This window comes from Atta cephalotes, assembly GCF_000143395.1.
Source record: "Atta cephalotes unplaced genomic scaffold scaffold00007, whole genome shotgun sequence".
NCBI classification, from domain to species: domain Eukaryota; kingdom Metazoa; phylum Arthropoda; class Insecta; order Hymenoptera; family Formicidae; genus Atta; species Atta cephalotes.
The window spans coordinates 3280580-3296563 of NW_012130071.1; the positions used below are offsets into that span (position 1 = coordinate 3280580).

The 15984-nt window shown below is 29.0% G+C and overlaps 1 protein-coding gene across 1 annotated transcript in view; it reads left to right on the top strand.

The window, feature by feature from the left end:
• Positions 1-15984, top strand: part of LOC105626926 (neuronal acetylcholine receptor subunit alpha-7-like) — a 245998-nt gene that overhangs the window by 65446 nt on the left and 164568 nt on the right. Inside the window, exon 2 of the mRNA XM_012208218.1 lies at positions 13970-14112. Within this exon, the coding sequence (XP_012063608.1) occupies positions 13970-14112 (143 nt within the window). The remainder of the gene's footprint in view (positions 1-13969; positions 14113-15984) is intronic.

Here is a 15984-nt window from a genome sequence, read left to right on the forward strand (position 1 = left end):
TATATATATATATATATATATATATATATATATATATATCCATCACAACGACTAATGAACATCTGCATGCTCCGTCGACTAATTTCAAATTAATCGAACTCTGTTTGCAAGGTAACGTGGTGCAAAAGTTCGAAAGGGCCACTGAGTCGCTCATGAAAATTTGGTTTGCATCAATTATATAAATAGAGCGTGTTTAATTAACGCCAAAAGAGCGTTTGCGTCAAGTTGTAATTATAATTGGCACAGTTGATGGGGTGACGATGAAGCTCGTAATTAAAATGTGTTTATCGCTTGGATTTGTTTAACTGTAGAGCTCTTTGTACACGATTGAAATCAAATTAGTTATTAATTGCTCCATCAAAAATTTGAAATCGTGCGGAGCTAGCCGACGTTATGAATATCCATCTCATCCAGCCTCATAACTGTAGTGATTTTGACGAAACGGTCCTGCATCTTCATGAATAAAATGCGAAGCAGAAATTGGAGATAAATAAATTCTTCTTTTAATTTGTAATTAAAAACTAAAACATAATTACTGTTACATATCCCTAAATGTAATCAGAAGCTCTGGAATTCTAGCAAACAGATCGTCTCAGATTCTATGTGAAGTACCTGTCCTCTTGCTTATTCACATATTGTGCTAGTCTCTGATTCTAGCCACCTGAGGCCCATAGCTAGAAATCTACTTTGGAGAACATTCACGTCCTCTAGACGCGATCTCATCGTCGAGAGGCAAACTCGATAGTCGTATGCGATCGCCATGCGGTAAAGGCTCAAGTTTGCTGGCAAGAATTCCGTATACGAGCCACGAACTTGGCTGGAAAAGTATTCAGAGGTACCTATGCTTACTAAGAAGATAACCCGAGGAAGAATTCAACTATCCTGGGAAAGATCAGATTCGAATCGTATTTGCTATCTTCTGCGAATAACTTCACCTTGTATACTAAGATTTTTTGACAAATTGATCATGGAAATAAGCTTAATGGTGCTAACTGAGATAATTAAAAGAAGACAATAAAATAATCTGGATCGATCTTTAATTTCACTGAATTGAATTTATTTTAATTAATTGATATATGATTATAAATTCAAGAATATGATTTTTGGAATAATTTGCTCAGAGTCATTAATCTGGAGTAAGAAAAGATTTTAATCAAATTTATACATGTGGCTGTGATTTCTGCTTCGCACTCAATTTAAATACATTATGAAATTGACAATCTATATGGAATTTTGTCATTGCGTTATGAATAAAAAAATTTTTTTTAATTATTTGTCTAGAAAAATCTTATAATTGTTTCATAGTAATGTCAATTTTAGAAGTGAGACTTGAATCATTTGAGGACTCTACTGTATTAATTAATATCTTCAAAGATACGAATTTTTTTCATAAAATATATGTGTAGATAATGTAATCTAATTTGAACAAAATCACAAGAGAATAGTATTTATCGGTTAAGAATGTAAAAAACAAAGTGTAATTGAAATAAACGCAATTAAACAAATTTAATTTCCGTGAAATCAAAGTCATTGACATGCGATAGATGTTAACAATCCAGGCGTCAAATTAATAGATAAGTCTGCCACGTGCAGCATCGCCATTAAAAAGTAATAATCAACTTAATTAGTAATTATATCGATGGCGAACTATGTTGCATCACGTAACAAGCCTTCATTATGTTGTGTTTCCGAAGCAACATATCATAGGTCGCTCGATAACGACACGTGTTGACCTATGAATGAGTGGGTCCGCTGAAATGTATGTGTCACGTGCACGAAAATGCACCCCTCGAAATTCAATTATCATGGGCTCATTACAGACGTTTGCGAGAGTAATGAGACGCTAACGTAATCGTGCGAATTCGAATCGGTGATTGTGATTTATTAAACGAATCGTCCGCAATCGTGACAATTAACCACCATGCCAGTTGCGATTGGACGCTGCGATTCATCGATCGCCTGGTTGATGCAGCTTTCGAAACCCAAGTTATTTTATTGTAGCGATCGAATCTTGCCAGGATTAAATAGCTCTCGAATAGTGACAACCAGAAAACTGATCTAAGCTCAGTTCCCTGAGTTTACTGTGCAAAATAAATCTTTCCTTTTTTCTAACAAATACACCGTTGAAAAATTTGTGTTAAATTTAACATATCTCAAACGGTCCATTTAAATTTTTATATTAATTTTGTATTACTAATTTAACACAAAATCAATATATGAGAAAGTAATACAGATATTATATTGTATAAAAAATTATTTCAATAAAGGTAATACTGACACAATGTGTAAACAAAGTATAGAAGCATATTTTTTTTTCAATGTAATTAACATTCATAGGTTAAATTAACACATAGTTCGTTCATTTATCTTAAAATTTACGTTTAAAGTACATTTTTATATTACATCCCTTCCTCATAAATTGTGACATTCAATTTGATTATAAAAAGTTAAATATAAATTTAACACAAAATATTTGAATAAAATAATTATATTATGTCAAATTAACATTCGAATATATTCAAAGTTCGACACAAATACAAATGTTGTTATTATTTTTTATTGTGCAACATTAGCAAAATCTGAAATATTTCAATTACAAATATGATAAATTATTTTAAGCTATCTTTTCAAAATGACATCATTGCATTTGCAAAATTCTAAATTGCAATTTATTCAGTTTTCGTGTAAATTCTTTGGTTCGAGCGATAATGCTTTTCGAAGTTGCCGGTAAAAATTGTTGCATTGATGTGCATGAGTAATGTACCTATATAAGATTGCAGATACTGCAATATTGAACGAACTTCAAGAATAAGTTCTCTACACCAGAACAAGTAAAAAAGTTCAACGTATTGGATGTATATGTCAATAAAGTTTTAGTTTTCCAAGTGCAGGTCAATAATGGATTGCTCCATTCACTTGACATTATCAATGTAAACACTGAGAACTCAACGCCAATCTCTACATCGGTCATTTTCAAATTTTATAAAATTATCGTGATTTTGGATTATGACAAACCTTGGACTTATAGTCTATAAATCCTACTTGGACTTATAGTCTGAAGCTATCAATATTGTAGTACCAAAAATTGAGGATTATTATTATTTAATTAAATAGGGGATTATCATTATTTAATTGAACACATAGGGAAGTAATGCCATATTCAAAATTCTGCAGCTTCTCAAATCGTTCGCAATCGGAATTGAATGGAGAAGAGAGTTTGTCACCCTGAAACATTGTTTATAGCGACCGGGCAATTGTTCACACAAATGCAACATTTGTCTCGCGACATAATCGGTTGTGACGTTTAGTACGACGGCCGTAATCTACGTCGACCGATGCAGCTGAGCGCCGACGATGACTGCTTCCCTATAGCGAATTTGCGTGTAAACCAACCGCAAAGTCAGGCCCAAATGTCAGAGTAAACCCTACGGAACACGAACGCCCGTTACGAAATCACTGACAATCGTTGTAATAAGATCGATTCGCATTGACCCTTATCTGCCGCGATCACAATGCACAACGCCCATTGTGATATTCCAATTATTCCGTGTAGTCCACGGTATTTGCGGACATCCACAATGCCGTTTGAGTAAGTTTGGAAATACCACACATTCGCATAAATTTCATATAATATCTAGATGTATGTAGAATGTATCGGAATTAATTCCATTTCATACAATTTTTCTTTAATTAAAATTCGCATCTTTTTATAATCTCTTTTACACTAAAAATATTATAGGTAAATATAATATTATAGTATAATATACTAATATTACAATATATTAGTATTATAGTATATTATATTAATATACTATAATATACTTATATATAGTATATTAACCTATTAATATACTATTAACCTATTAATATACTATTATAGTATATTAACCTAAGCAGAACAATACGAATCAATTACGATAACAAAATGACATTAAAACGAATCGGAAATGAAAAATGACTTTTAATGATTATTTTGGAATCATTTTGACAGCTGATGAAAATGATTTGTTGTTCTGCTTAGGAATATACTATAGTACATAGGTTCTCAATGTGGGTGTTATCATCCCTCCGGGTGGGCGTTGAAGAGATCTAGAGAGGCGTTACTAGTCCTAAGGGCTGTAGGGGGAGTTGAGGAGCAAGTGGGCAAAAGAATACGTCAGAAAAATTTAATCTCCTAAATATTTTTTCTGAACAAACACTTAAACATTCACTTATACAAATATTATAGTTATGCATTTTTATAAGAATCAAATATTATATATCAATCTATCCTCCATATATAATGGTTTAAGATATATGATAAGGTTTTGTTTTTTTATTATGTGTAATTTCTTTTGGCTAATATTTTCTTGTACGAAATGATCGAAGTAAATGCATCTGCACATGTTTTGTCAGGTTTATTAATAGAGCGCGGACATTCATGCATGATTTCGTGTCGTGCGCGGAGAATGTGTGAGTAACATTTTTTATTTGTTTCTGTGTAATTTTCTTTTTGTTGTTTTATTTAGAGGTAATTCGTCGGTTACCCGATTTACCAGTTTATCCGCGAAGGAGGCGCTGAATAAAAAAAAAATGTAGAAATGGGACAATGAGCCAAGAGTTGGGATGCTGTAGTATACTATATTATAGTATAATATAGTATAATATTAATATTGTATTAAAATATTATATTGATATTTTATATATATATATATATATATATATATAAAATATATTATATACTGTAAAAAATTTTTGTGTAAAATTACCAACTATTAGTGAGTAATTTTGAGACCTAATAGTTGTAAACGTACACGCGCTTATAAATTTGCAATATGCAAATAAAAATAATAATTTCTTCTAAAAATAATAATAAAAATAATAATAATTTCTTGGTTTGTAACTAAGTATATTGTGGAAGTGTATGTGTAGTTATAGGAACGATATGATACATTGACAATACATCACAAAAATTTGGATAACAAAAAATATCTTGTTATTTATGTAATTTTCCATATAAAATAAAATATTTTTACAGAATAAAAGCAAATTTACATAAATTTTGTGGAATTACATAATTTCTGTAAAATTGCATGATTACATATATTTACAGGACTAATCATGTAATTTTTACATCTATTATATGTAAATGTACGGAATTTTTTTACAATATAGTATATTTTATTATTACAGTCTCGGTAAAGGTTAAAAAATTTGAAATTGAGATTTCATTCGAAAATAAATTCAAAACAAAGTTTGATTGAATGTTAAAATTATGGTATAACTGACGAATAGTTTTTCATTCTCCTAACTTATTGGATAAATCTCTGATTGAGTTAATGTTGTTATTATTAATCGATATTATTATCCGATATAACTTGATGAAAATAAAATAATAAATGTATAACATATTGCATATTTAGCACAAAATAGGTTTTCCAATAAAATGTTGAAACTAAATTATTAGGTGTGGGAAAAAGTTCGTTAGATGTAACGGGAAAAACGCCACGAACTTTTTCCCACATCTAATATGTTTTGTAATATTTTAATAGTTATGAGGAAATGCAAATATACTATGTCAGACAGGGTCGCCGCTAGCATATTAGACAGTTTTAAAGAGATTTTGTTGTTTTTTTTATTCACTTAAAATTTGTATTTATTAAATTATCTTTCAAATAAGATAATTTTTTAAATTCTTATCTTTAGAGAAGATATAATTTTTCATTTTTGTTTCGAGATATTGATCGCATAAATTTTTTTCTAGTGCAGAAATATAAAAAGTGAAAATTTTTGCCACTAAAGTTAATAGAGAAACTTTTTACTTTTCACGTTTCCGCTCCAAGGAAGATAATCGGTATCCTGGTGCTAAAATGATTTTTGGTATGGCTTTATTGTATATACTGGAAGATTGTAGTAACGTCAGGAAATAAACAACTATCTGATCCGATTAATAGTTTTAGATTGTGTGATACGGTTATTCTAAATACTCATTTCCGTGTACAAAGTACACGGAAGATATTAAATCTGATGTTAGAAGTTAGAGTAGAAAATTGATTTTTTTTAACTTAATTTGACGCTTCTTTTTGTTAATGCGCAATTAATGTGCCTTTGTGCAGTGCATAACTTGTATTACTGCGTGCGGCAGCCTTGATGACAAATATGCAATGTTTAGAGAAAAAATATGTATATAAAGATAGGGAATAATCTTCATAGAAGATTGCATACGTAAACATTCAATCGTCAGTGAAAACTTGATGTAAAATTATAGCGTAAACGCATAGCGTAAAGATAATAATTTCTGTCCAAAGAAATGAATGGAATACAGCTCGTAGAAAAAAGGAGCAGATAAAAAGATTATTTTTGCATGTGCAACGTATGTACTTTTCCATAAATGAATCGATATATGGTCGCATTGTCCACGATGAGAGATGTAAATTTATGATATGGTCGTTTTCACGGATGTTTACAGAACCGTTAGTGCATGGAGCATGACTGGAAAATTGAGGTCATACTTCAATTTATTTGTTTGCTGTTACATTTTACGGTTTTCAAAATTCTTTACAATATATTTCACAGAAAGGTTTAAAGACGTCACAATTCTAAATTGTTGAATCCTAATTATTCACATAAAATTATTTTTATATTGTAGTCTACAGATTAATATTATTAACAAGAAAGTTACATTTGCAACGTATTTTGTGCTATATATCAATCGCGAAACGTGACAAGAGTCTAACGAGGAAAAAAGTTTCTTAGTAACTCTATGGTATTTTATTGCTTGTCGTCTTATGTCGTCTTATAGATTTTATGGGAGTATAGATTTATGACAAAAATCCGGCATGAATAAGATACGGGCATAGACGTTTTATGGCGACAGATTTATCTCACAAATGCGTTACCATGACGATGTCTCTTTTTATCGATGGATATGAGAGAACATATTACGAAAATTCATCAAGACTGTTCAGCTGTGTAAAATAATAAATAAAAGATAATTTATTTGAAAATGCATTACATATACTTGATTTTTAATTCCACCGTTCGATTAATATGAGATTTGCGGTAATATAAATTGCACGTCGTATAAAGTCGAAGTCTAACATTAAAAAAATTCATTTCTGCTGTTCTAAATATTGAAAAAAGAAAAAAATGTATTTCAAGACTTGCGTTGAATTTACACGCGTTTTAATTTCTTGACATTTGTCGTTCGATTATACAATAATATATCGCGCGTGTAAAATTTTCATAAATGTCAATGTAATGGTGAAGAAATGTTCCCAAAATCATTTTTCAAATTTTTCATGCGATAATCTTGGCTCGGTTTTCTGACATGATCTTTATTTATGCCTCGAGAGGAATAACTGAGTCCCACACTCTTACCACAATTCAAATTCTGATAAAAATTGTGTGGAAGCTCGCCATAAGGAGCTCAGTTTTCTCTTACGCAGAAGTCTTATTAATATCTTTCTTGTGAATTACGTAGACTGAGAATTTATTACCAAAATATCCTCTTTCCCTTCAGACCTTCTAAAATGAAAATAATTTGCTTGTTCACACAGTGAATCTTATTTTTTATTATTGTGAATATCTTGATTTATTAAAAATTTTAGCAACTATCATATTCTCATTATATTATATTACGCGCTACTAAATAATATTTTAATAATTGATAGTTTGTAAAAATTATACAGCAAGAAAAAGATCTAGAAATAATGAATTCTTCTTTCTTAAATAAATAATACAATTTTTTATATCAGTAATATTTGTTATAATATCAATAAATAAAATAATAATAATAAAATTCTTTCCCATATTATTATATAATATATGTATTAATTACACGTAGGGTAAGTGATCCAACAATGAACCATATAAGTTTCAAAGGTTTATATCTTTCAATTATTAAATTGAAGATCTTTTGGCATACAATTTATGAATTTAGTTGGCTATATATATAAACAACTCTTAAGTTATTTTTTAAGTTTAGCCACAATTTCGATTATTTCAAAAAACGAAGAGTGTGTACACAATGAACTATGCTATTTTTAATAAGGAACTACATGTTTTATACTGCGAACGACTTTTATACTGTTGGGATTATTTTAGTTTTGCTATATTAAAAAATGTTTATTTAGAAAATTGATAATTATAAAATGGTAAGGATTACGAGACTTCGATCGCCGCGTTTTTCTACCAGATTCTTTCATTTTAAGTAAAAACGTATCGAATGAGTATATTTTTATTAAGATTTTAGGTGGGGGAGAGGGGCCGTATTCTAAATAATTACCTTAATGAATTATTATTTTGAAGGTTATCGTATAAAAGTGTATGTGTGGTCTACAATGAATCATGATTCATTGTTCACTACCAAAATAATTCATTGTAGACCATCTAATCTTTTCTACGATAATCTTCAAAATAACACAACAGAAAAAATAATACAACAGAAAAAAGTTACTTACAAAATAATAAAGTCAAATGTGCACACAAAACTATTGCACAATAATATTGCATAATAATATTGCACAATAATATGAAAAAAATAATAGATATAACCAACATAACAAAAACATAAAAAGTGCGCAAAATTTATGAAAAAAACTTACTTTACAACTCAACATTCTTAAAATGTGATATTACATGGCCGTCTTTGACGCGATCTGCCAGTCGACTGGGAAGGGGTTTAAGTGCGAGTCACTTACGAAATATCGCAATGGTTCATAACATACTACTAGTTCACTGTTGGACCTATCTACTCTATGTATAAGTAATTAATAACAAATAGAAACGAGAATATACAGAATGATTATTTTGATTATATAAAAAAATCTTTTCGCAGTGCAACTACAGTCCAACATCAAAATAGTTATAGATGTATGTGATTATTATTTCAATTAAAATTTATTCTTCGGTTGAAATTATGTGATCTCTAGATGTGCGATTCTTTTCTTCGCTTCGTGCAAGCTTATCTCATAAAACCGCTCGATCTTCCAAAAAAACGCGGAATGAAATACATCGCGCGACCATAACTGCGGAATTCCGTGTGAATGGCTGAGTATGAAACTGAACGGTCTTGCCTATGTCGGATGATAAAATGTTATCATTAAGCTGCAGCTTAAACTTGGATGAGAAATGTTGGAGCGATTTAGTTGCGGTGATTGAAGTCAAGATCTTTTCTATTTAATCTTTAGAAATAGAAAATAGAAAAGTTATCTCTCATATTTTTAAGTAAAAGCTAACAGTTTGATTAGAAAATAACATCATTCTACAGTGTATAAAATTGAATTTTATTAAAAATTTTATTAAAAAAATCGAGAAAATTGCATTTAAAATATATAAAAAAAATTGCGATTTTTGTGTATTGATTATTGTGTGTAAATAACTAAAATAAATAAAGTTTAAAATACAAATAATTAATGGGAACATTCATAATTTTCAAGTTCTATTTTATCTACTTCATTTATCTCTTATTTGGCTTATTTATGTAATAATTAACTGCGTTTCAACTCTTTGTGCTTTGCATTTTATTACTCTGCGCAGCACTTCATTTTTCATAAACTTGGAGACGAACTTTACGCGATATCCTAGTGAAATCTTGAAGTCGCTTTTGTTCTTTCTTTCTTTAGCATTCATGAATTCAATTATCTGTTGTATTTCCCAAGGATTCCATATGTCTACCAATTTTACAATTTGGCTTACGCCGTGGCGTTTTTCGTTACATGCACGACAGAAATAGAATGATGCCACGGATAACGAGAATTTCTCGTAAGCGGAAAGAAACTAGCACGTGCATTTTTCATCATTTCGTAGAAGGATATGACAAGAAGGATACGCCGCCAGTCGCGAGGAAATGTAGTCATATTTAATACTTTGCATTCACAAAATTGAGATAAGGTTAAACAAGAATATAACTTGCTAAAATTATAACATTAAACTTTGGTTTCCTGATGCACATTACATAATTTCAAAATGTTGTGTAAGTTTTACTAAAATAACATGAATCTTTCATGAAATTATTATCTTAGCAATTATTTATCTCGGTTACAATTATTCTGGTTGAAAATAGATGAATCAGAATTTTCTGGTTAAATTTTATTAAAATTCTAATTGAGATAATCAAAATTAATTGATACAATATTTCTGATAAAATCTACCGAAATTCTCATTTTTACCTTTATTTTTAAGAATAATTATATCAATCAGAATTTTAGTTATCTCAATTAGAATTCTAATAAATTTAACCAGAAAATTCTCATTTATCCATTTTTCACAAGAATTACTATTTAATTCAACCAAATTATTTTTCTTATAATACCATTACATTAATGATTGATAATATATCTACGCTAATACAAAATGTTACATTAATTTAATAACTTTATTATATAATTGTAATGTGTAATATTGAAATATATAATTTAACACTATTTCTGCCCAACAAACAATATAATTCAATTTCTCTAAAATAAATCACTATTTTGTGATGTTATTATTTTGTGTTAGATATGAAATTATATTTATTACGTAGAAAGTATGTTCATACTGAAGTAATGCAAAGATAAATTAATTTTCTGTTAAATAGTGCTTTGATAATATTTCGTATATTACATTAACACAAGGATTCTTGCTAGCGATTATCACGATGTAACCATATTCGTTACAGAAGAGATTTATACAGCGCGAATGTTCATGCTGTAATTGCTCGTATTTTTACTTGTCTACGGATTCGCTTCGCAGTGCTTAAATTCGTATCCTTGCGCCTTTGTTCCAATTTTCGTGGGTGGGCTGCAGTGCAAATGCATATATGGAATGCAAATTCCATGTGTTCTCCACCGGAAAGACACGCGAGAAAGGATGAATGCTAACGATACGAGTACGAAGTATAATAAGATTTTAGTAGGAAATTGTCTATATCGTACTTCTTAAATTTAAACAAAATTGAAACAAAAGAGAGATCAGAATATTTTTGTACTTATATCAAATTTTTGTTCATTGGCAATAAAACAAAATACTTTTACGGAAATAAATATTGAATTATTGTTTAATCCTTCGGTCACCTGAAGTCCAGGGAACCTCAAAAAGATATGAAACTTTATATTTGTAAGATCTTTTTTTTAAAACGGGACCTTTCTTAAACTGCCATTAAGTTTAAAATATCCTTTTTGCACTTTCAACTGCATATTGTTCTTTGGATATCAGCCTTGATTTTTAAATATACTAAAATTAAAATAAAAAATTTTAAAAAGCCACTGCATTTCTATATTCTACAACGTTTAAAGTATATTCAGTATTTTTGTGTTTTAAAGTATATTCAGTATTTTTGTGTTTTCAGTATTTTCAGTAATTTTTGTGATTTTAAAGAACAAAAACTATAAATATGGTAATTAATGAAAATGTTGGAGGGTCAACCTGGACCCTCTGTGTGCCCAATATTCTCAGGAAGTATGACTACGAAAGGTTAAATTAAGATTACAAAAAAAACAGCTTTTAGAACGATTTGGAGATCGGGTCGTTAAATTGTACCATTGGATTTTTAAATTGTACTTCTAATAAACAATTATTAGTTTTTAGAGAGAAAGATATAAATTTTCTTAAAATCCACAAATAATATATGTGAATAATTTTTAATAAGTTATCTTAGAAGACTCAATACAAACATATTTTTCTTAAAAATATCAGATATGATGATTACAAAAGTATTATTCAATTACTCAATCTTAACATGTTATTTTACCTTAAATGTAGCATAAGGACCAGCAACAAGGATAATTTACCTTTTTTTATTTTTACAAATTTGCCAAGAACAACAAAAATAACTTATAAATATTTGGTTAATTTGATACTTAAAAAGAGTTTGAATATCAATTATAATCTTGTAATACGCTGTAATTCATTTACTTTTGTACCGATAATATTTTAAGTAAATTAAGTAATATTTTAAATAAATGTACAAAAAAACTTACTATTACATCAAACACCGAATAAAATCAATTTTGAATGTCACTCGCGTATTTCGGAAGACAAAAACATGACAATACTTAAGCCATGCTACTAGCCTCATCTGTGTCGTCACCTTTAAATAAAAGTATTTCGTTTATAAAATACAATGGAGGTACGATTTATCCGTTGGTACTTCGCCAACTTCATCCTAGAGAATAGGGATTTGCATTAATTTTATTATTTTTAATTGTTAATATGAAAATTACGGGCATCACTTTTTTTCGGCTGTAGATATCAAATTAAAAAAAATACTCTTTACATAATAAGTAATATTCTTCACGTATCTGTAAGTACGAAAATATTTCACACACAATAAACAAATTAAGTTAAAAAATTTTCTTGATAAAGAAAGAATATTTTTTTGAACTCAGTACCTACAGCCGAAAGAAAATAAGATTATGTATTAAGAACAATAAAAAAATTAATATAAAATTAATATAAATTTGTATTTTACAAGCAATAAATACATTAAAATAAAACATTTTCTATAATTTTCAACTCATTCATATTTCAACATTATTTTATTTTTTATTTCGAAATTCGATTATTAAGATATTAAAAATTATTGAACTATTTTTATCAAAAATAGTGATTTCCTGAGAAAAATTAAATTAAGTTGAAATAGAAAATTATATGTAACTGTAATAAATATGTCACTAAACGTAGCAAGTATAAAATGCACAAATTAAATTCATACCACGAAGAGAGTTGTATAATATTGCTAAAAATTTCAATGCAGATATTTGCATTTTCGCTTGGATTTTGATTGATGGAAAATTACTGGTATACTTGTTCGGCTTTAAATCAGTTCAATTTTACGATATCTTATTTCTTGAGATGTCGATAAGTGTCGATAAACTCCTACCGCAATATAAAACTTTAGCCCAAGTATCAGATCCTCGATACATCGACTAGCTATTTACAAGTCCAAATACTTCACTAATCTGTGCATTAATCCATTGAATCGATCTTAATATCTATTAATTACTAGAGAGTTTTTAACATAACAAATTAATAGTAATTCGTAACACTTAGACAGCTGATACTATATTTTTATGTTGTTTCGATACGTTTTTCTAAAATGAAAGCAATAATAATCTTTTATTTAATTTCCAAATGTTCAAATATAGTAAGACGAATACTACATAAAAAATTTTCAAATCGTTCTTATAAAGTTAATTACGAAGTTAAATTTATCAAGTTTTAATCAGATAATAAACATATTAAGATATAAAAACTTTTAAGTCGTTAATAACACTAACAAATTACTCGAAAGTTACGAAACTTTATGAACCACAAATTCGATGGATCAAAATGTTTATTTGTAATGGAGTAGAGAAAGAGAGAGAAAGAGAGAGAGAAAGAGAGAGAGAAAGTTAAAAATAAATAAAGAAGAAGAGATAGGGTTCTGAGGAAACACCGTGTAATAAAAAAGCGGTAGCGTAGTTTAAAAAAAAACAAAAAAACAAAAAAGAGTGATTTATTCAAGAAAGATAAACTGCAAGTTGTAATGGTAAAAAGCAGGAATGGGGAAAAAGCGAAACTTAGAGAGAGAAAGGGATAGGAAACAAGCAAAGAAATAAGGAAAGAGTAAAGAAAGACAGAGAAAGAGGACTGCGGGACAGAGATAGAGAAAAAGAGAGTGTTCAAAGTTGTATTCGCGAAGTGTATTCACGAAAAGTAGTTGAGAACTCCGAAGATTGGGGTAGCTACAGAAGCGATGGGATAGATGAAGTAGATTTGGGCTCGTGCAGTCGTAAGAAGATAAACGTTGCTTGGACACCAACAGAATGAAAGAGACAGAGAGAGAAAGAGAGAGGGGGAGAGGGGGGAGATAGGAGGGGGGGGGGTCATTCCTGAGTTATCCCGCTCCTATTTCTTGCATTTTCCTCGAAGCGAGGCGATGCGACGCAAGCGACGTGGACGAGAGAGATCGTCGCAACTGATTGCGTGCAACTTCTCACTGACTGCTGATTGTGATTGGACACAGGGCTGGTAAGTGGCGGTTTCCACGAGAAGAGGCTGCTGAACGACCTGCTGGACACGTACAACGTGCTGGAGCGGCCGGTGGGCAACGAGTCCGAACCCCTCGTGCTGAACTTTGGCCTCACGCTCATGCAAATAATCGACGTCGTAAGTGCTCAATTATTTTCTTCAGCTTCTTCATCCGGCGTTGGACTGATTTTCCCTTGAGTCTTCAATATTTAATCGAATTCATCCCTTTCATAAATCTTTTTCTTTGTTATTCTCTCACTATTTCTATTCTTTTATGCTATTTCTAAAAAAAAAAATGCGCTAATCTTTAAGCCATTCTTACAGATCTTTTATATTTTTTTATCTCTCTTTTCTTTCGGAAAGAGCAATACTAGCTGATTTCTGTTAATATCTGTTTAGTAGCAAGAATTAATAAAAAAGAATATTATAATTAAAATTGATTTTTGAAATCTTAATAATCACAGTTTATATGTATATCACTGTAATATCATTTTGGCATTTATTCCATATTACTATTTTATTCACATTATTAATATTCTATATTATCCATTTTCTCTATATCTCACTATATTATCCATTTTATTAATATTAATATCGGTGATGTATAAATTAAACGTGCATCAGTATACATATCCTGTCATGAAGATGATACTCATATCAGATAATGTGACACGTATCAAAAGTCTTGAATAGTCGTGAGAGAACAATAATATATTCTTAAGCACATTAAAATAATATATCATACATATTTAATTAATATTCTTATATTTGCTACGTCTATAAAATTTTTTATATTTTTTTAATTCTATATCAAACTAATTTAAAAAAATAACTTTAAAGATGATTAAAGTGATTAAGTATTAAAGTATAAATATCTAAAAAGTTTTAATTAATAATACAATTGAAAGGTTTTTAAATATTTCTTTAGCGATCTGTAATATCTTTCAGATTATTTCTATAATGTTAGATATCAAAAGAGCAGGTGTAATTCAATTTCTTGAATTGAATAATATTTTATCGTTTTTAATTTTTTTTGTGTCTACATCAATCCATTTCTATAGTTTCAAAGTAAACAACGTCTATATTAATGTATGCTTTTAGTAAATAATAAACTAAATTTGAGTGTGAAATTTAATATATTTTCTTAAGTTATAAATTACTTAACCTTATAGTTTTAGTTAAATTAATGATTTATTGAGTAGAAACAGTGACAAAACTATAGACATGATTAAAAATAATTTAAATTGAATATAATTTTACATTATAAATTTAATCAAATTTAATTAAAAAAGTGCGATGGATTACATACATTCTATGTATAATATGTAGATTTACATATTTATCTAATTACATATTTATCTAATAAATAATAAAACTATATTTCTGGCAATAAAATAAATATAAAGAATCACCGTGATGAATAATCTACAATTTATAGACGCGTATCAGTGTAACGTATAACATGCATCAATGAATAAAAGTATTCACAAATTCCGAAGTTGCGGTTTCAAATTCGCCACAGATGAATCGCGTACATTGATTAACGTCATGGATCGACGCTCAGCATTCGCCTAGTTTTATAGATTATAAATTTTTAACAGCATCAAGATTGTCTTAGAAAATCGCTCATCTTGACTATTTGTATATTTGATTATGAGCGTTTTGATAAAAGACGTTTCTATCATATATAGCTTCATTAAATTCATGTATTTCTATAAATAATTAAAAATGAGAAGGTAGCATCTTGTGATTTTATTATATATATATATATATATATATATATAAAACATATGTATATATGTGTGCGCGCGCGCGCGCGTGCGTGTGTGTATGTATATCAAGATATACATTTATAAAAATTTTTTTTTATTGAAAAATGTTAAAATGTTTCATTGAAATGTTGAAATTAAAAAGATTAGACACTCAACAATAGAAGACTCACTCAAGAGAAGACACTCAATAGATCTTTAGATCAATGTATCGATTTTATTTAATTTGCTCTTGCAAATT